General features: G+C 36.1%; 1 protein-coding gene and 1 long non-coding RNA gene across 15 annotated transcripts in view; one reads left to right on the forward strand and one right to left on the reverse strand.

Moving 5' to 3' along the window:
* Positions 1-953: 953 nt before the first annotated feature.
* The window catches only part of LOC140155601 (uncharacterized), a 71,310-nt gene continuing 52,360 nt past the window's right edge, over positions 954-19,903 (reverse strand). For 4 of the 5 annotated variants that reach the window (XR_011859402.1, XR_011859403.1, XR_011859404.1 and 1 more), the window contains exons 2-6: positions 12,596-12,669; positions 6,441-6,507; positions 4,838-4,991; positions 3,383-3,418; positions 954-1,839 (exon numbers count right to left, since the gene is read on the reverse strand). This is a non-coding gene — a long non-coding RNA (uncharacterized lncRNA). Of the gene's footprint in view, positions 1,840-3,382; positions 3,419-4,837; positions 4,992-6,440; positions 6,508-12,595; positions 12,715-19,903 lie in introns of those variants that run through there. The other variant, XR_011859401.1, reaches the window with a different exon arrangement.
* LOC140155598 (uncharacterized) overlaps positions 7,158-19,903 on the forward strand; it is a 36,712-nt gene continuing 23,966 nt past the window's right edge. For 2 of the 10 annotated variants that reach the window (XM_072178501.1, XM_072178504.1), the window contains exons 1-3: positions 15,433-16,252; positions 16,594-16,639; positions 19,511-19,534. In XM_072178501.1, the coding sequence (XP_072034602.1) occupies positions 15,863-16,252; positions 16,594-16,639; positions 19,511-19,534 (460 nt within the window). In that variant the 5' untranslated portion in view covers positions 15,433-15,862. Of the gene's footprint in view, positions 8,065-9,759; positions 9,877-12,282; positions 12,328-12,605; positions 12,690-15,427; positions 16,253-16,593; positions 16,640-19,510; positions 19,535-19,903 lie in introns of those variants that run through there. The other 8 variants (XM_072178508.1, XM_072178507.1, XM_072178509.1 and 5 more) reach the window with 8 other exon arrangements.

The following is a 19,903-nucleotide window of genomic DNA, read 5'->3' on the forward strand; positions in this document are numbered from 1 at the left end:
ATAATAAACAAAATAACTAAATGTGCGTTTTCCAGATGCAGGTTCTTCGTGCAGAAAGACGCACACAATCTATCTCTTCTTTGCATTACTCTCTCTCTCCCTTCCTCACCCGCCCTCTCTCTTACCCCTCTCTTTCCAAACCTGTAGGTTATATCAAATGGTCTATGGTTATATGCAGCGCAGGGGGAAATTAGTTGCTTGTTATGATATTTTTACGTCCATTTTATGTTTTGCTGTCTTAACCTCTGCACCCCTTTCTATATTTATTGTTTTTTTTTTTTTTTTTTTTTTGTTTTGCTTTTCCTCTTCCTTATCGTTTCCTTATCCTCATGATCCTTCTTACTTTCCTCACTTCCTTATGTTTGGATCTCTCTCCCATTCTTTCGCTCTCTCCCCTCTCTCTATGATAGTAATCCTTTGTTTCTGTTTGTCTCTCTCCTTTAGTTTTGTCTCTCACTTCACCGTTTATAATATCTCTCTCTCTCTCTCTCTCTCTCTCTCTCTCTCTCTCTCTCTCTCTCTCTCTCTCTCTCTCTCTCTCTCTCTCTCTCTCTCTCTCTCTCTCTCTCTCTCTCTCTCTCTCTCTCTCTCTCTCTCTCTCTCTCTCTCTCTCTCTCTCTCTCTCTCTCTCTCTCTCTCTCTCTCTCTCTCTCTCTCTCTCTCTCTCTCTCTCTCTCTCTCTCTCTCTCTCTCTCTCTCTCTCTCTCTCTCTCTCTCTCTCTCTCTCTCTCTCTCTCTCTCTCTCTCTCTCTCTCTCTCTCTCTCTCTCTCTCTCTCTCTCTCTCTCTCTCTCTCTCTCTCTCTCTCTCTCTCTCTCTCTCTCTCTCTCTCTCTCTCTCTCTCTCTCTCTCTCTCTCTCTCTCTCTCTCTCTCTCTCTCTCTCTCTCTCTCTCTCTCTCTCTCTCTCTCTCTCTCTCTCTCTCTCTCTCTCTCTCTCTCTCTCTCTCTCTCTCTCTCTCTCTCTCTCTCTCTCTCTCTCTCTCTCTAATACGAGTATACTCTTGGTTTCTACTGTCTTGTTTAAATGTGTTGATACGTTTGGGTTATAGCACCATATAGCATGCTGGCCTTATGGTTGTTTGCAATGTTTGGCACTCTCTTTTCTTCATGCTCCAGCACTTTATTTCTGATAAAACCTGCACAGGCTATAGGCCTACTATTTTAGGTTCACTGTCATTTTTGACGTCTATAGTATACCATTAACGTTATATATCATGTTATGATAAAACAGATTTCCTACCACACTAGCATGACTAGTAAGACCAAAATCGAGACAAAATGTATACGTTTGGACACTTTCAATAAGCTTCAATACAAACTACAATGTCCCTACGACTTGGTTTTGACTCTCTCCCCGACAGCTCACAAAATGTAATAATCGTATGTATTTTAGTTAGAATTGATCGCATTTACCCAAAAACTTATCAGACTTCAAATTTGACCTTACTACAGGTAGGATTCCATAGTTCATAAGTTTTGTGCGACGTCGTATATATACTACAATGACGGGTTCTAAACTGGTATACCCATATATCAATATTTTGGAAAATCCCGGCTATAATTAGCTTTCGTTTGCAGGCGATTTTGGGTGTATATAGTTAGTTGCTGCGTTGCTTTGTGGCTTCACATTAGTAAGTCATGTTTTGTCCAGTTCTTTTGCCGAAATCTGGTTCAAAATGTCGTCAAAATTCATTTACGATTCACGATTATTGCACTGTTTCATGCCAAGATGTATTCGGCTCATTGCTGACGGTGTACTGCGATGGAGAAATCCTAGCAGCTCATTGTAACACCTGTGTTGTCGAAGACCATCCTGACCTGACGAATTCTGCATAGGCCCTATATGGAAATAATGAGTAGCAGACAGAGTGTTATGAAGTTATGTGAGAACATCATAATTCATAAGTGTCAATGTCAATGTCAACGATATTTTATTATATCGTTTATAATGTGAGGTAAGTAAATTTGTAAGTTGGTCCTTTATTTTGATGAACATGCACTGCATACTCTAATCGCGATTACGAATACCCACCATAAAACATTTTGGTGTGGATATATTAATGGAGCTTAATGGCAAGTTTGGTGTGCCAAAACTCCCAAATTAAAGCTCAAAGATGGCCCGAAAGTTGGATATGTTGTTTTCATTTATACCGAGTGTACAGGACAGAGTACTATTTAAAAAAATATTTATATTATATAGGTTTTTATATTGTTTATTTATCATATTTGATATTTTTTGGTCCACAACATATTTCGCAATGTCATCTTTGGAAAATCCCAGCACCAAAATAGCGAACCAAGTTGTGTCGAAACCAGATTATGGCTGCACTCGACCGTATACTAAACTTTCATCGTGTTTAATACTGCGTGTCCCGGGAAAAATGACCAATCTGCTCTTAAATTGCTTTGTCATTAATCAAGGTTTTTAATAAAGGTTATATATAGACCCGTAGACAATGAAAGGTGTGTCGAATCTGCTGTAAGGCGGTATTATATATTAAAGCATACGTGTTTAATATGCTAAAAATCTCTGTCAAATCAGTTAATGCAGTCTGCAGATCATCATAATTTCTCACTTTCCTCTTGCCAAGGATCCAGAAAATAAACTTATCTACGAACTGTCGTTGTGAAGTTATGAGCAAAATAGTTTAACGTTTAGCATATTTAGTGGTTTTAAACAGAAACTATATCAAATTTTGATGAGAATGGTCTTTCTGTGATAATAACTCTAATTAAGAATACGGTACTCTCTAACTCTTTCAAGGAGTTGAACGAAGGACAACCCGTTGTTGAGATGAAAACACTCTAAAATGAGTGAATGTTCATTTTCTTTAGGCAATATTCACTCTTTTGAGAGTATACAGACTACTTTTTTTCAATCCTGTTAGAGTGAAAATTTTCCACTCAACATGCTCAAAAAGGGGTTGTCCCCCATTTCAATCTTTCACTCTTTTTTTTCCACTCTTTCTACTCGGTTTACATTTAGTTTGGATCACCTAGAATGACTCGATACTTAACACACAAAAATTAAGTCATTGCCAATTGAGCTACATATAGGCCTATTTCCCTGAACAGTTACTTAGGTAACGAGTCGTCACATGTAGTTGTAACTATAGTCTTTACTAGAAATGAGATAATAGGGGCCTGCGAACAATTTGAGACTATTTTCGTAAAAATCGGAGCATTTTTGTGTGTTTTAGCCTTTGACCTTTTGGCTTATAACTCCGGAACGATAAGCCGTGGGTATGTCAAACTATTATTTGCTTAATTCTTATGATCAGATGACCATTTTGGTATGGGTTTAAACAAACGAATGTTGATCCTGTGTTCAATTGACAATCAAAATTCCAGAATTGCCCAATGGTAACAATTCTATACTCACCATAATCAAATTTTGTACCACCCATAGAAAAATAATCTGCAAAGAAAAAACAAAAACATCTATTAACCTGATAAAATACTAGTTTGCAGCCGGACTATATTGGACAAAAGTAGCTGGGACATGAATACTTGCTAATTCTATTTTTTCCCGTTATGTGTAACAATCGAAATTATAGCTCTCTTTGGTGTCAAGCATAATATTCATTCCAAACCTCACATCTCTGGCTTTTCCCCATTAAGGGATGGGGTATGAACGTTTGGACAGTATTTATTGTGGGACATTAGAGCACATCAGACATATCGAATTGCATTATTATGTTTCTAGCTGAGGGTGACGTGCTGGCAACCTCTCCCCTCAGCAGGGTGCTGTGCCACCATCATATTGCTGTTTTTCCAAGCTGAAATATTTCTCGCTTCTGTCTGATTTGATCTTATTCGCCATTTAATAATTATTATGTTTTTATATTGATCATGTTGAACTTGGTTTTTGCTATAATGAGTATAATGGCCTGTAAATATAATATGGTCATTGTTTTATTGCTTACTGTATGTATATGCTGTGCTACCATGCGTCTTTCACTTGGTTGGGACCCTTTGCTCGTTCTTATTTTCTCCTTTCCTTGTGAGGGATGCTTGGTGTAGCCTAATTAATCTTGTTATTGTAGTTTGTATTTTAAGGTGTATTATTTAAGGATTTTTGTACATTTATTTAGTTTTTACTTTTATGTATGTGTGCTCTGTAAAGCGCATCGAGACTTCTGTATGATGCGCTATATAAATCTCTTTTATTATTATTATTATTATTATTATGAATACGAAGAATTTCCTTCTGATATCAAATAATTTTGATTTTTTGAAATTCGCAATGTAATACACATTTTATGGCAAATCATTAAAAATTGATATTTTTGATATTTAACAGTACTCAAAGTAAACTTTATAAATCTGATGATTTATACTTAAAGTGTATATAGGTGGGAGGAAAAGCCGATTGAACATTTTGACCTTTCGTATTGAAGATATGGATTTTTTGGGGAAAAATCCATATCTTCAATATGAAAGGTCAAATTTTTAATTGATCGTCGGCTTTTCCTCCCAGCTACATACACTTTAAGAATATGTCATTAGATTTATAAAATTTACTTTGAGGACTGTTATATATCAAAAATGTGAAAAATATCAAATTTTAATAATTTGTCATAAAATTTGTATTATATCGTGAATTTCAAAAATTGAAAATTATTTGATATCAGAAAGACATTCTTCGTATTCAGAATGCAATTCGATATGTTTGATGTGCTCTCATGTCCCACAAAAAATACTGTCGAAACGCTCAAAACGCTCATTCCAGATCCCTTAACAATGGTTCCCATAATTGCAAGATTCAACATTGGGTGGATGGGTGGGAGGTCCGGACCTTGGGGTGAATTCATCCGGGTGTTAATTCATATCGTACCAATTGAAAATAACATCCAAACCATTGTAGCATAGATGAACATACTGCAAATATTTTGTTGACGTTGCCTTTTTTCCTCTTCTGATATCGATATAGACCCTCCTGTTCGTCTTATCAGTTTAACAGCAAGTAGGTCTACACCTCGTGCATTGACCTGGAAATATAAAAGAAAACGAAGAACAAGGATTACTTGTTGTAAGGTGTCCAGCATTTCGAGATGAATAAGGCTCTGCTATATCGTGCAATAACTCGAGGCGGGGTAAGTTTTTACAGGGCTGTCAACTCTCACACATTTTCATCCATTTGGCCAATTTCTCATGCTCTCACAGGTACATACTTTGATCAGCTCGTAATCGGCGGGCCTTTAACATCGCGGATTGATATCAAAATATTTTATTTAGAAATTTGTCTTGTGACATCTCGCCAGAAGCATCATGAATTATTAATTCACTTTGTCTACTTTCTTCAGCATACAAAATATAAACCAGACAAGTCAACTAATAGCACTCTTAACGTGGGTCTACTTTTCGGCGTAGTGGTAAAAACCTAACATTTCCCGCCTATTACGAGCTGATCAAACTATAGTGAAAACTCACGCTTCGTCAAAATGTAGTTCGAGAATTTGTTTGTCCAGTGGAAAGTTGTTCGATATCTTACTCCTACAATGACCTCTTTTTTTTCAGAGAAAATGTACAATAATGTTGTTGATTTTTTTGTCTTAAACAGGCTCCCAGAGCATGGTTTCTTGTGCCATGCATGATCAGGATATAAAATGGGCCCCTTATGAGCTGAGACTATACCTTCTGTGGGAGCACGAGGGTCGGAAAATTTAGCAAATCTAAAAAAAATTGGCCAAATATCAAAATTTTTATTGCCGTTAGGACCAAACTAAAGAATTAGGATTTACCTATGTTTCATTGGGCAAAACAGGATAATACGTTTTTAATCAAAAATATAATTGTCTTGTATTTTTCTAAAATCAGGACTATAGATGGTAACACACTGTAAAATGCATATTGTGCTATCAGGGGTAGATAGTAACGCACACTGTACCAGATTATATTGTGCTATCTTGAGTAGATAGCAACACACACTGTACAATGCATATCGTGCTATCAGGGGTAGATAACGCACACTGTACCAGATTATATTGTGCTATCTTGAGTAGATAGCAACACACACTGTACAATGCATATTGTGTTATCAGGGGTAGATAGTAACGCACACTGTACCAGATTATATTGTGCTATCTTGAGTAGATAGCAACACACACTGTACAATGCATATTGTGCTATCAGGGGTACATAATGTACAATGCATATTGTGCTATCATAACATAACATAATTTTTTCTTCCCAAAATCAAACAGATTTGGTATATAAAACAAATATAGAACGAAAGAAAGAAAGAGAGAAAGAAAGAAAGAAAGAAAGAAAGAAAGAAAGAAAGAAAGAAAGAAAGAAAGAAAGAAAGAAAGAAAGAAAGAAAGAGGGAAGAAACTTTGAAAAAGTAGGAAGGACAACAAAAATAGAAAGGAAAAAAGACAGATAAATCAGAACGATTAACAGAGTTTACAGTAACATTTTGTTATAGTTATACTCACGGCAAGCTATAATAGATGGCTTGTCATTTTATGATATTTTCCCCCAACGCAGGTGCGAGTTTTTGTTCTGCAATATAAAGAATAGATAGATTGGAAGATGTCAAAATGTTATTTTAACTTTATTTGATGTAATTTTATGTTTATTCGTATAGGAATATCGAGAGACCAAAACACCGTGGCATAGGCCCTACTGACACTTGAACGATGTCGGCCATATATTTCTTCATGATGATCATGATGAGGTAATAGGTAATAGGGTAATGGAGGGCGAGTTAGCGCAGCGGTAATTCCCTCGCTTTGCACCGGGTCCCGGGTTCAAGCCCCGGCGCGGCCCAAGGACTCGTGTGCACTTGGTTTATCCCGATTCCATGCTGGCTCTCGCAGGTTTTCTCCGGGATCTCCGGTTTCCTCCTGTATCGCAAAAATCGGTGATCGGTGATTAGTTGTTTGGTTATCAAAAACTTCCTTCACCCAATGGAATTTGGGGAGCTGCACAGATAATTGGTGGATGTTACAATCTAAATGCGGATAGGTGTGCGCCGTTCGGCAGCAACCTAGTTGATGCGATCTGATTGTGATGATTCACCATTGCAGCGAAATTACAGCGCTTTGAGTCCTCTAAGATCTGGAGAAAGGCGCTTTACAAATCCAAAATTTATTTATTTATTATTATTATTTATTAATAGGTAACGCACTAGGCCAAAATACATCTTATTTCACCATTCACCTACATTGTTCTAAATCGAATACGTCATTTCTTCATATTTTGTTGCATGTCAGATATTTTCCAATTTATTGCCAACTTCAACTGATGATCGACTAGCTTCACGCCCTCTTTTGAAATCTGCATTTTGCATGAAACTGGCAATTTGTGTACCTTAAGCTGGCGAATCACATTGTGAAAAATAACAAAGGTAAGAAATAGTGTGTTAACCTACCAACCTGTATTTATAGTTCAATATGCTAGCGATATGGGAATATGCTAGCGACGTGTGATATATCTTTAGCCAATCAAGAGGACCGTAATTTTCCGTACACGAATCAAAAGACCATCTCATTGGTTGACAATCCACTACTCATCGCTAGTTGTTGCAGTATAAGCAATTTATTGTTACAAACATGGGCTTGATCATGTTTCAAACATAACACTGTTAAGAGAGAAATAGTTTGACCGATGTGTACTGTATGTGCTCACAAACTTTGATGAAAAAACACTCACGAGTTTTTGAGGCATGTTACAAAATAATGTTACTCAATCTCTTCTCTTCAAAACGCTCGTGTGAAATTTAGACAAAATAAAACAAAAATGATCAAATAATCAAATTTGTCCGTTTTCAAATACTCGATCTTCTGTACAGTAAACAACAACACCATATTACAGATATGAAGAGGACAGACAGGCAGACACCCAGACAGACAGACAGACAGACAGGCAGACAAGGTGTCACCCCGTGCCTGTTACGACCTAGCAAGCTACCTTGCCACAAAGGAGAGATATTGGAGCCGAAGGTCACCATATTTGCATTGTCATTTTCCCACCAAATCAGACTATAATTTGTTGAATACCCTGGACCAGGTCTGCATGCACTTCAGCGGCAGACAACTTGAAAAGGCCTATAAAAAGGTATTTTCTATATCACACAGACTTTAATTAAGTATATAGTCCTATTCACCTGGGCAACTAGTAAATGCTGGCCTCAATGGTTTACCCTCTAGTTGACTTCGAAAATTTTGTTCTTGTGCCAAAAAATCTAAAGATAGCGATTCTTGTTTACCTATACCAATTATCATGCAATCTCGCTTGAAAAGATGGCAAATATTAAATGCCTTTTCACGTGCAACGTGCATGAAGTTTCAAATTTTTCCCAGGCTCCTGATCAAAAGGTGCAGATGTGTTTTGTAAGCAACTTCAGACAATTGCAGACGGCTGCTAAATTATCACCTCCTGCACTCCATAATAATCACCAATGGTAGCAATTGGTGGCAGATATAAATAACTCTTGTATCTATGGCATAGATCGAATAGGTGAAGGACTCAATTAAGTAATACGTATTTGCTGTGGGGTTTGAAGATCCAGTTGTAGCTAAGTCAACTAGAATTCTTGAGATTGCGTATTGTGGCAGCTGTTACTCTCATTGCAAGAAATATATAGTGACAAAGATCTCGCTGCAGTCAGTCCCGAGTATGGGATTAAGGGGTTAAAAAGACCTCTGCCCTGCAAATATCAGAAACCTCAGTAGTCAGTCAGTTATTCCTAAGTTTAGAAAGACAACTATTGACAAGAGCTGCTGACAAGGTCAAAATTACAGATTTTTTTCAGAATGCAACTTGATGACTTAGACCAAAATACAGCTGCTACGAAAAAGACCTCCTTTGTGACAAATACTATACGTGACAGTGACAGTCATGCAGAAGCCATATATAAAACCCTATAATGTAAGCCTCGACAATGTCATCATGTCATCAGTAAGTCCGGAGGTGTAATAAAACTTGTCGAGGTATTACTGTCATCATTGTACGCAGTCCTGACAGTCCCTCACCAAAGACAGCAGCGCCTCGATATAGCACCATTACAACCTTACCTGAAGTGTTGTTATCCGAAACCATCTACAAAGACTTTATATTATACGAATACAGTGGGTCGCAACCTCAATTGTGGTGCGGTCTCAAAACTTGGGGCCGTGAAATTCACCAGAAATAATAAAATATGATTATATCTTAAGTAAGATCATTGATAGATCAAGCATAGATCTCGTATAACGCACAATTCATAGCTTTGGCAATTCATCTCTAGATATATGAAATTGTAGGCATAGGCTGCCCTTGTTTATACTGGTGGTTTGAAAAGAGCCGTTCACTGAAGACTGCCCCTTGTCAACAGAGAACAAGCAAACCTTTTACATATAGGCGAGATCTGCTTGTTCTCTGTTGGCAAGGGGTAGTCTTTAGTGAACGGCTCTTTTCTGAGCCATCAGTAGGCAAGGGGCGGCCTTTTATACATGTCTCATTCTTAGGTACTTTATCCTGAAGAGGGCAGAGATACTCCTGACGAAAGCTTGACAGTTCTTAACTTGTCCGACGGCGAACCCGCTAAAAACATACTAATCTAGCATATACGTTGTGGACGTGTTTTAGGTAGATTATACCATGAAAATGTTGATGTCATATAATTGACATTGTCCATCATCTTATGGAGGAAAATGAACGAAGAGAACTACATGTCAATCATGTTGTCGAGTTGCTCTGCAGTGAGTTGATCAGAAGTAGGCCCTATATATTCAATACTATGATATGATAATTTATGTAATATATGTATAGTTATTTTCCAGGAAAATGCTTCAGAAGTTCAGACATGGCAGGAAATTGACAACCACCATGCAGGTTCGTACGTACTTAATGTGGATGTGGTGAAGACAAGTAGGCCGACACTGAAAGGTATAATAACAATTCTAGCACCTATCTTGCCCTGGACACATGCGTTTAAATTTATGTATTTCTCTTTATCTGCAAAAATGTATCCACTTTCTGCAGCGCTGCTTAGTTTATTATTAACGTTTCGCTCAAATAAAAAACAAAGCAAATGTGACAAGTTTTTTAAACTTATGAGAAAAATCACCAATTTCTCCATTTTCCCTTTTCAACACCTGTTGAACGTCTGGCGCGCTCTGTGAAAAGGTGTTGTATAAAAGGCATTCCAGAACGGCTCAACAAGAGGTTAATTCCCACCTAGGTTTCATTATCATTGAGGTATAGGACTTTTTATTTTTTCGGAGAAGAGCAGGTAGGGCAACTACTTGATTATATTTATACATGTTCATACTCATAGTGCAGTGTCGTCCACGGCAAATTCACCGTGGCCTTCCCAGCCATAAATCCGCTTATTGAAGATTAAACCGATATATGCAGTACTAACCATTATATAGTAATCTATTGTCCAATGCAAATGTATTACCACCTGATAATATTGATCCAATGAGCGATCGAATTGTCCGCTACCGACGACTAATCCAATCGATAATGACGCTATTGACATGTACGAGCGGAGCTCCACTGACCGAGTTTTGGGGTATTTTTCACTGGTTTGTAGCTGTTTGCTGTCATTTACTCATCAAGGCGGACCACCGTTATTATAAGGACTATGCCAATTATTTAAAGATTGACATGTAGAGAATAAGCCATAATTGATTGACAGAAAGTACTAAATGTGTACCTATGACGGTTTTATGACACCAATCTTCCAAATACGACCAAAAAAATGGCTGCCCGGTGAAGCAAAATGTGCATTGGAATAACACGGCGAGTTTGGATAGATGGTAGGATTTCTTTTTAATAAAAATGTATGTTCCTCCGTTATTAAAGCTTGTACCGGGTTGAAGATTCAGATATTTGGAAAAGAATAAGTAATTGAAACATAGAGCAAGTACTAAAATCATAGCTTTTATACTTTTTGATATATGATGCTAACTAGTTCATCCCATATAGCTACAACACAGCGCTACCAGTAGGGTTCAATTGCCTATTGTGAGTGCCCATGTGTTGTGTGCATACATGCAGTTAACAATAACTGCATGATGTACAAATGATGTACATACTCTGAAAATTTTAGAAAATTCGCACGTGTCCGTTTTTTTTAAATCACATTTTTGTTCCTAAAATAGGGGTTATAGCGCCCTCAACGGGCACTCTCTCCATAGGGCTACATGTAAAGATCAGTTATAGACAAATGGCCCTAAAATAAAACGGACTCGTTCATTTTTCCTCAAATTTTGCATATGATGTAGATTTAACATCTGGAATGTAATGCAAGTGGTGTCGTTGCTGCTCTTCTAAATTCATTTATAAAATGTCCGCCTCAGACCAAGGTGCTAGCTGCAAAACACATTTTGAACACTACAGGTTTGGTACCCATTGGTTTCGGTGTTTATTGAAAAGTCCGCTTCTTCCAAATGCAGCATAGGATCCTTTTGGAATGGCCAGTATTTATAGTTTTTAACCTAATCACATGATCTAACATAAATTGGTAGATTTTGTGTTGCATTTTGCATCAGGTAGTCTTGTCCACTGAAAGTTGATAATTACCAATCATTTTGATATAACCTGTATAATTTATACTTCGCTTTTACTTTGGAAGACTAACTTCAATCCTCAGAAAAGGTTCATAAACCTCAAAGAATATTGATTGCTATAGACCTTTAGCATCTCTTTTGAAAATAACATAAAACAACAACACAAAAGAAGATTTTTAAAAGGGATGCCTATTGTCAATCCATCTATTTTTTTAGTCAATATCAAAAATATATAATGTGCTAGTATTACAATACAATGGTTCGGGAAAGACCAAATCTAGCAGAAACAGATACTTTCTTACACCCCGTCTTACACAGGTATAGCGTAGAAAGTGCCCCTTCTGGTGTTTTCCAGCCTTTGAAAATAAAGAAAGAACGCTTTTAGCTACCATTACTTCTATACTTTTTGAACTGGAAAAGATAGCCCTTATACTTATACAAGTGTATTGACACCTGCATCATTTGGAATAGGATCGCAATTTATAGATGTGAGACAAAGGATGCTTTTACAAAACGCATTGCCCAAATAAAAGGTTAATCTTATACAGTAGACATGATAATAATTTATTGAAATGTGGAAGTATATAGACTAACTGTAATACATTCAAAGCTAGATGATGTTGCTATACTTCATATATCACCAACACCAAAAACTTCAAAAGGTTCACTTTTATCCAGTTTTTTTACCAGTAGAAAATCAAACCTTTGTATCTCTAAGGTGTAATTTATTTACCTGATTCCTTTTTTTTTTGGCTATCTCATAAATGCATTGTAGAAACTGTTGACGCTCCATGATTCCCAATTAGACAAGGTAAGCATGGTAAGTATAAAGGACAAAATTGTAATTATAATCACCCTTTGCTCAATTGTTCCCAAACCAATTCTGTAATGTATATCAGCTAAATAGCAGTTTATTGAAAAATCAGTATTAGTATAGTATATAGTACTAATACAGTATTAGTAATTACATGCTCAAGCCAAAAGTGAATATTTATCCAGTGGATACAGTTACGCTTAAAAGTCTTTGACGAAATTTGACTTTGCCATTCGATCACTTTGAACTCACTTCTTGCTGTGTATTTTCTTACCATCTTATAGGAACCAAAGCTGTAGATGTGAAGACAGGTCGTATGCAGGCAGTGTCGTCATGATATTGAGAAACCTGTGTGGATTGAGAAATAGGTCTGTGTTAGAAGGTGGTGTTTTATGGTAAAAAATGCATGTAAAGGCAAAATTATTGGTAAAAACACACGCAGTTATACGTACTAACACGTCTTTGACGGAATAAGAGGATTTATAATGTTAACTTTCCTGTTTCTGGATGACCTCGCAAAACTAACTCACCAATTTCAACGCGCGGAGGATGCAGGAGGACTACTTACGTTTTAACAGCATTCTCTCACTCCCTCTCCTTCACTCTTTAATTTAAATGATCTAGTTAATAATTTGACGAAATCTGAAGATTTTCCGAGTGAAAGTAGAGATTCTTGATACAATTTTTGGTTCAAATTTGACTCAAAAAATCTAGTGATATCTTATTTCATAAGACATCAAGTCATATCGAGAAGATTGTTTGCCTGAGAGTGTTCATTCTTCATCTCTCTCCCTCTCCCGCTCTCTCTCCCCCACTATATCTTCCTTTCATAATATTTTTAAAATAACAAAGACCTTTATCATGGTTACAGGAAATATCTTTAGGAAGGAAGTGACATTATAAATGAATTGATTAGACAAGAAATTACAGTAAGGGAAGAGAAATAAAATAAAATAAAATATATTTTTTCTCCACAAGAAGATAATTATATTTCAAGTACCAAACAATTTAGAGGTTAGATTATACTTTTTTCCCCAAAAAAGTGACGAAGACAGCAACACAGAAGAAACAAATGTCTTGACGGTGATAAAAAAATAATAACTGAAACGATCACAAAACATACATACAAACAAACAGAAGTGATTCTAGGAATGATGCAGCACTCCTCTCATTTGAAATCAAACATAAATGATTCTAGGAATGACAGAGTACTCCTCTCATTTCCAAACACACCCTATGGAAGACATGGTGTCAATCTTTCAAGCGGGATTGTTAATTTCAAACGAAGTTATATACCTGAATGTGTGATTCTATTTTGGAATCTACACCCCAAATGGGAGATTAAGAGCGTATCTTTCATAGGGGTGTACGGATTTCCATTTTCCTGTCATGGCTGATGTCCTTTCATAGAAATCAACGCTTTCTGAATAAAATTGTATAACATTCAACCACTTTTTAGAACTATGCTACTTTCAAGTTAGTTTCCTGGCCGGACAATGTGCAATCGCCATGGAATGTTTGGTATACTTCCATTTAATATAAACTTTTGGTTGGTTCGATTTTTTAAAAAGAAACATTGAACAAATGCCGAAAAGCGGCGATCTTGTCCGAGTGGGTTGTAGTGCTTTTTTTTTCAAAACCTGGCATGCTAAAGGATCCTCAGTGAAGTAGCGATACGAGGGTTGAGTAGTCAGAACAATTTCATAATATTGTTGGTCCTTTTCATATCTTGAACTACCAAGAAAGTATGACCCCCTGAGTGCAGTGAGTGGTGTCAAATCAAAGAGAAAAAAGTACAGATTATTTAGTTAAAATAATTTCCTCAGTGGGGTGACACTCCTTATATGACTTAGGTCATTATTCCTATTTTGGGTCCTTTCACATATCCCCGGGTTACAATGGTATACCACAATATACTGCCAAAGCCATGGTTCAGCTTTGGTGCGGTAACCGCTCTAGTTTATATCTCTAAATGTAATGATGAGAATTATAAAAGTAAACATTTTCAGAAAGTGAATGATGCAAGGAATCCAACTAGCATAACAGATTCCTGCAAAAATTAACAGTTTTTGAGAAAATATCGAAATTTGATTTTACTTTGCTGACTCGAGGAAGGTAGACGGACTATATATTATAGGCTCAGTCCATTTCATGGTCAAAAAAAAAAAAAAAGCCACCAAAAACTATCGACCAAATTATAATAAGCCTAATAATAATATACACATTAGCACCATGTACATTAAATTAGGGATAAAATAAGGACGGCAAAGAGTATAAAGTGCCCTTAAAATGACTAAAAATGGGACATAAAGTGATAAATGGGGACGAAAATTTACCTCTGCCCCTCACACTAAAATCCTGGCTACGCTATACTGGAAGAGACAAACGTGTTTTTCAAAACTGACACCACATAAACACTGACCGCCCCTTGCCTACTGATGCCTCTGAAAAGAGCCGTTCACTGAAGACTGTCCCTTGTCAACCGAGAACAAGCATATCTTGCCTATCTGCTAAATGTAAAGGGGTTGGTGGCTCTGAAAAGAGCCGTTCACTGAACATCTATATTTTACCTACGTCTCTTTCAAACTCTTTTACTTCCATCACGTCTTTACTTAATCCCATGAAGACAAATCAGTTAAGGTTGGTCTGACCATGGAATTATGAAAAACGTTTTGGTCTTGTAACTTCTAAATTGTTGATCTAAAGTGTATAAAAGTATACATATTTAGAAAGGACTGACGGGGAAAGGGTAGCTAACTTTCATTAGATCTTATCAGGGATCTTATATTTTTGACAAAGTACATGGTTTCACAAATAATGAAATGGTGGATAATAAAAATGCGCCCACACAAGGTTTGAAACCAAAAATGCGGGGTAGTCCCGGGTATAGAAATTATAATCATGTGAGACAACTTGCTTTAAGAAATACAGAGAGCCCATCAATTGAGAAAAATTTACAACTTTATTTTGTCCCCAGATATCTAGGGTTTAAAAGAAGCAGATTATTGTATCCCGGGATTCTATAAAGAAGTTAGGCCTACTTAAGTTTAGTGACTTGCATTAAAAAACAATTACTAGATATTGTTAAATCTTCATGACCATTGTTGCCAAACAATAAATGGCTGTTTTGCCATAATATTTAACCTGTGGGTGTTTATATTTTATTATCAGAAATTTGCATGATTTTGTGTGAAAACTTGCAAAAGTTAAAAAGTGTCTACTTCAACACTACGTTTACCATGTTTACTATTAGTCCCCGCCTACTTATCAATCAAATTCTCTTGCGTTGATTATTAATTGTCTAGTGGCCCCGTTGTATGGATTATTACGAGAAACTTCTTGCCCGTATTTTGGTATTTTGTCACGTCAGCTGGGAACCATGATGGGCCGGTGGTAGGACCGCGCTATAATAAAATGCCACATGCAATATCACCAAAATTGAAGTAGGCACGGTGTCAGACGGGTGATCTGTCGTGCGACGATAGCAAGTTATGCAAAAATTCATTCGGTTTAAATGAGCTTCTAGGATCAAAATATAAGTATGGATGGCATTGTACCGATTGATATGACAATCTGCAAGGAGAAAAGCAAGCGAAGTAGGGTTGGAATGGCCCTAGTCCTTGCGCTCTTTTGCATAATATGCACTCTCAGTATTACCACCGCGGTTTTTTGTGTGTATTCCATGATAGAGATGCGTGTACAAATGACTGAAGAAATCGACCAACTACAATTCCGTGTGACAGACCTGGAGTCCAGATGTCAACAAATAGAATCGGGATTCCCCGGTAGTAAGACTCCAGGCAACGGGGATACCAGTAATGACGCGATGTCAGGGGGAATTCCCGGCAGTAGTCATAGCAGTAGTGAAAGGAATGGAGATTCTGGCTATGACATAGCCGAGAACGACACCGATACAGAACAACAGCATACGGTGAGTCACCCGTGCATATATTGTCATATTGCCACTTTGTGATTTTGGTCTGAAGGACATTACATTGTAAAGTTTTGTTGTAAAAATCATTACACCTATACATCAGAATAATGAAAGCATATAAAATATGTAAATATATATAACATGTATAAAGAAATACCTAAAGATAATTTCACGCACATGTGATTTAAGCAATTTTAATATGTGAAATGAATAATTATAAATAAATCCATGGACTCTGGCATCAGTCTATGGTTTTACTAACGCAAGACCAAGTTTACTGACTTTCAGGGCTGACTTTCTTTTAAATAGTAAATGGTTTGCTTGTCTGTTTCTCACAGGAAGAAGATACCAAACATGTGTCTAATATCAACAAAAGACAAGCAAGTGAGTATAATGTTGATGATGTTAATGATGGTAAAAAAGCTCAGAAAGTCTGTCTCTAAAACAAACTTGCAAATATTATACACAAAAAATGAAAAATGAATAAAGTGTGTAATTTTGTGAACAGTATGAATGATAGTATGTCCATGCCACAACAAATGTTGTGTTCCTAGCACACTGAAACAAAGAAATGAAAAATGGTTCAGAAAAACTTTTTAAAAGTATTGACTGAAATGTCAAATATTTATGCAATTATATGACATGTATTTGAAATACAAAAAGTACACTTGGAATTTCAAAACAATAACAAAAAACAACAACTGTATGAAAACTTAATGCCATGCCAGGACAAAATGCTATCAGTTTTGTCAACTATCTTATAATGTATGAAGGTATCTAGGCCTACTTTTATGACAACATGTAAAAATAAGTACGCCATAATATTTATAAAAAAATAAGTAAATAAAAAAACTATTGTGTCCATGTTATGTACAAAGGTTGCCATAGATATATTTTGGGTACATTAACCCTTTATTTACTTATAGTAATGTTGCCACTGGTGTTTTTTTTATGATGTGATAACTAGTTTGGAAAGTAGCCCAAATTTTGTCAAAATAGATCAAAGATTATGTTTTCTCCAAGACACAAATGTGTCAGAAATGTTAGACTGGAAAAAGCGAATAAATGAAAAATTTGCCACTTATTCTGAGGCCTAAAATAACATGACACAGCAGTAAACTGTTGTACTCCAGTCTAATCGTGCACAAAGATGGTTAATTATGCATGTGATTTTTGCGATATATTGTGGGAAGAGGGCACTGTAGAATACAAATGTAACTTTATAAAATTCATTGGCATACACCGGGGGTAATCTCCCAATATGTTGATGCCTGTATGTGTGTTTCTGACCAAATTAACATCATAAATGGTCATTTTAGCCAAAAAGTGTCAATTTTTCTGTGTTTTGTGCACTTCTGTGTTGCTTGTCTGAGACTGTACTTCAAGTTGATCTGCATCAGAGGAAATTGCACCACAACTTTTTAAATGGGGTGTAAACATGCACCCAAAGGTAAAACTAGAATTATGCGGTTTGTAATTAAGGTGGCTCCCACACAAAGGTGTGTAATAACAAATATTCATAAATATGCAAATGACATGACCCAAAACTAAACAGCACACCAGGTCACCATATACTATCACCATACCAAGTTTGAAGTTCATGGGTTATTGTGTTTAAACGGCAAAGTGGGTTAATGAATATGTGGGCAAAATATGCAAATAAGCTCACTAATATTCATAAATATGCAAATAACATGACACAAAACTATACAGCACATCAGGCTATACCATATCATATCACCATACCAAGTTCGATATAATATTGGATGGCTGAGCATGATACCATAACATATCGGATGAGTCATAAAAATATCGGATGAGCCAACGGCGAGTTCGATATTTGTATGATTTAATCCGATATGTTATGGTATCATGCAAATAAGCCATCCAATATTATCATTATTAGGTTTTCTTAACTCCTAATAACCCTGAAAACATAATAAAGAAGTTGATCGGTTATTGTATATGAGCTGCACAGTGGATTAATGGTTTTGCTGACCCATGGACAAACAACCGGACAGCCAAACATACAAGCAAACAAACAAGCAAACAAAGAACCATTTGGGCAATAACATAAGCTCCACACATGCATGGGGGCCAAAAATTTATTCAAAGACTGATCCCCATATCAAAATATTGGGGGATTTATACACCCATCCCCCTAAAAAAAATCATCCATGTTTTTAAGGGAGGTTTTGAAGGTTCCAAATTTCATCTCTAAACAATAGGTCTTTTAAGCAAATCACAAAATTAAAATTTTGTGATTTGCTTCAATCATAAATCTTACAGTGGGCATATTCCAAAAATAAATGTTCTTATGAAAAGTGTTATGAAACTAGTTTATTTGATGATACTACATGTAGTTAAATTTAGCAATGCTGCCCTCTAAACTGCATATGCTGCCTTTTACTTAACGGCAGAAGTTTTCAGTCAGTTTGCTTTCAAAAGTAAAATGCTGTATCTATAAGTAAATAACATAGCAGATACTGTGTTTTGATTTGGGAGGCTGGTGTTTATATTATCTGTGTATAATTAAAAAAGTATAGGTTGGCTTTTTGACTAGTTTGGATGATTGGGTAGCATCCATGATAACCTTATTGTCAATTTGACAATTACCATTTCTTGGTTGCCACTACGATCAAAGTTCAGGCTTTGTTTATTTTTTTGTTAAAAATAAGCGTGTAGGCCTAATGGTTTGAGATCACAGCAAGATCTGGGTATGATATTAACATTAACAAATCTGCTTTATCATTGTCAACAATAAGATAAAAATATGTACCTGACATGTGTCTTTGTTGACATGACATGATATTAATTGTAATAAAGATGTTCTTTTTATGTCCTTTTTTCTGTTTTGTTTTGTCTTAAAGCCATGATATCAGTGAAAGTGAAATTTTGACACTCTTTGCCAAATATGAAATATTAATATTAGCAACGACTATCAGAAAGGTTTTCTGACATTTATGGTAAAATGAAAGAACACCCACTAACTATCTTGTCATCTTGGTGTTTCTATTTGGGATTTAATTAAATTTAATGTAGTTCGTAATTGCTCTGTTGTCTTACAAACACAACCAATTTGTTGACTCTGTGTAAGTTGGGACATGTGTAAACATTATATGCTAAAAATCAGGTTTGAAAGAAAGTATTTATAAAGATTGAATAGCTCCCATAGCTCTAACATCAATGGCATAGGTTTATAGTTGATTTTATATTAATTTTCATTTCATTTTATTTTTGTGTTTCTTTTGCCAGACAACAACTGCAGGGGGTGCAGAGGTATGTTTTAAAAATCGGAGCAATTACTTTACGTAAATGTTCTCAAGACATTTTAATTTTAACACTGCTTTGGTTGCATATTAAAGCTAACAAACATAAAAGAGGCTCATACGTAATCATAGAAATTAGTTTGACGGTGGGCGAAACTTCAATATCACATCAAGGTAACTGCTAATCCTTCAAAAAATTGGGCTTCCCCCAAGTTGCCACCCTAGTCAGAATAAAACAAACTTCTACTAATCAGGCAAATATTGCCAAATTGTAGGCAAATTTTCAGGTTGTTCCCTCTGAAATTTTCTTTGTTTATATCCCTTTGTGCTTCCACTAGAAAAACATTGCTGGGTGTTGCCACTGATACTAATTCTAAGG

The sequence above is a fragment of the Amphiura filiformis genome, chromosome 6 (genome assembly GCF_039555335.1).
Source record: "Amphiura filiformis chromosome 6, Afil_fr2py, whole genome shotgun sequence".
Taxonomy (NCBI): Eukaryota; Metazoa; Echinodermata; class Ophiuroidea; order Amphilepidida; family Amphiuridae; genus Amphiura; species Amphiura filiformis.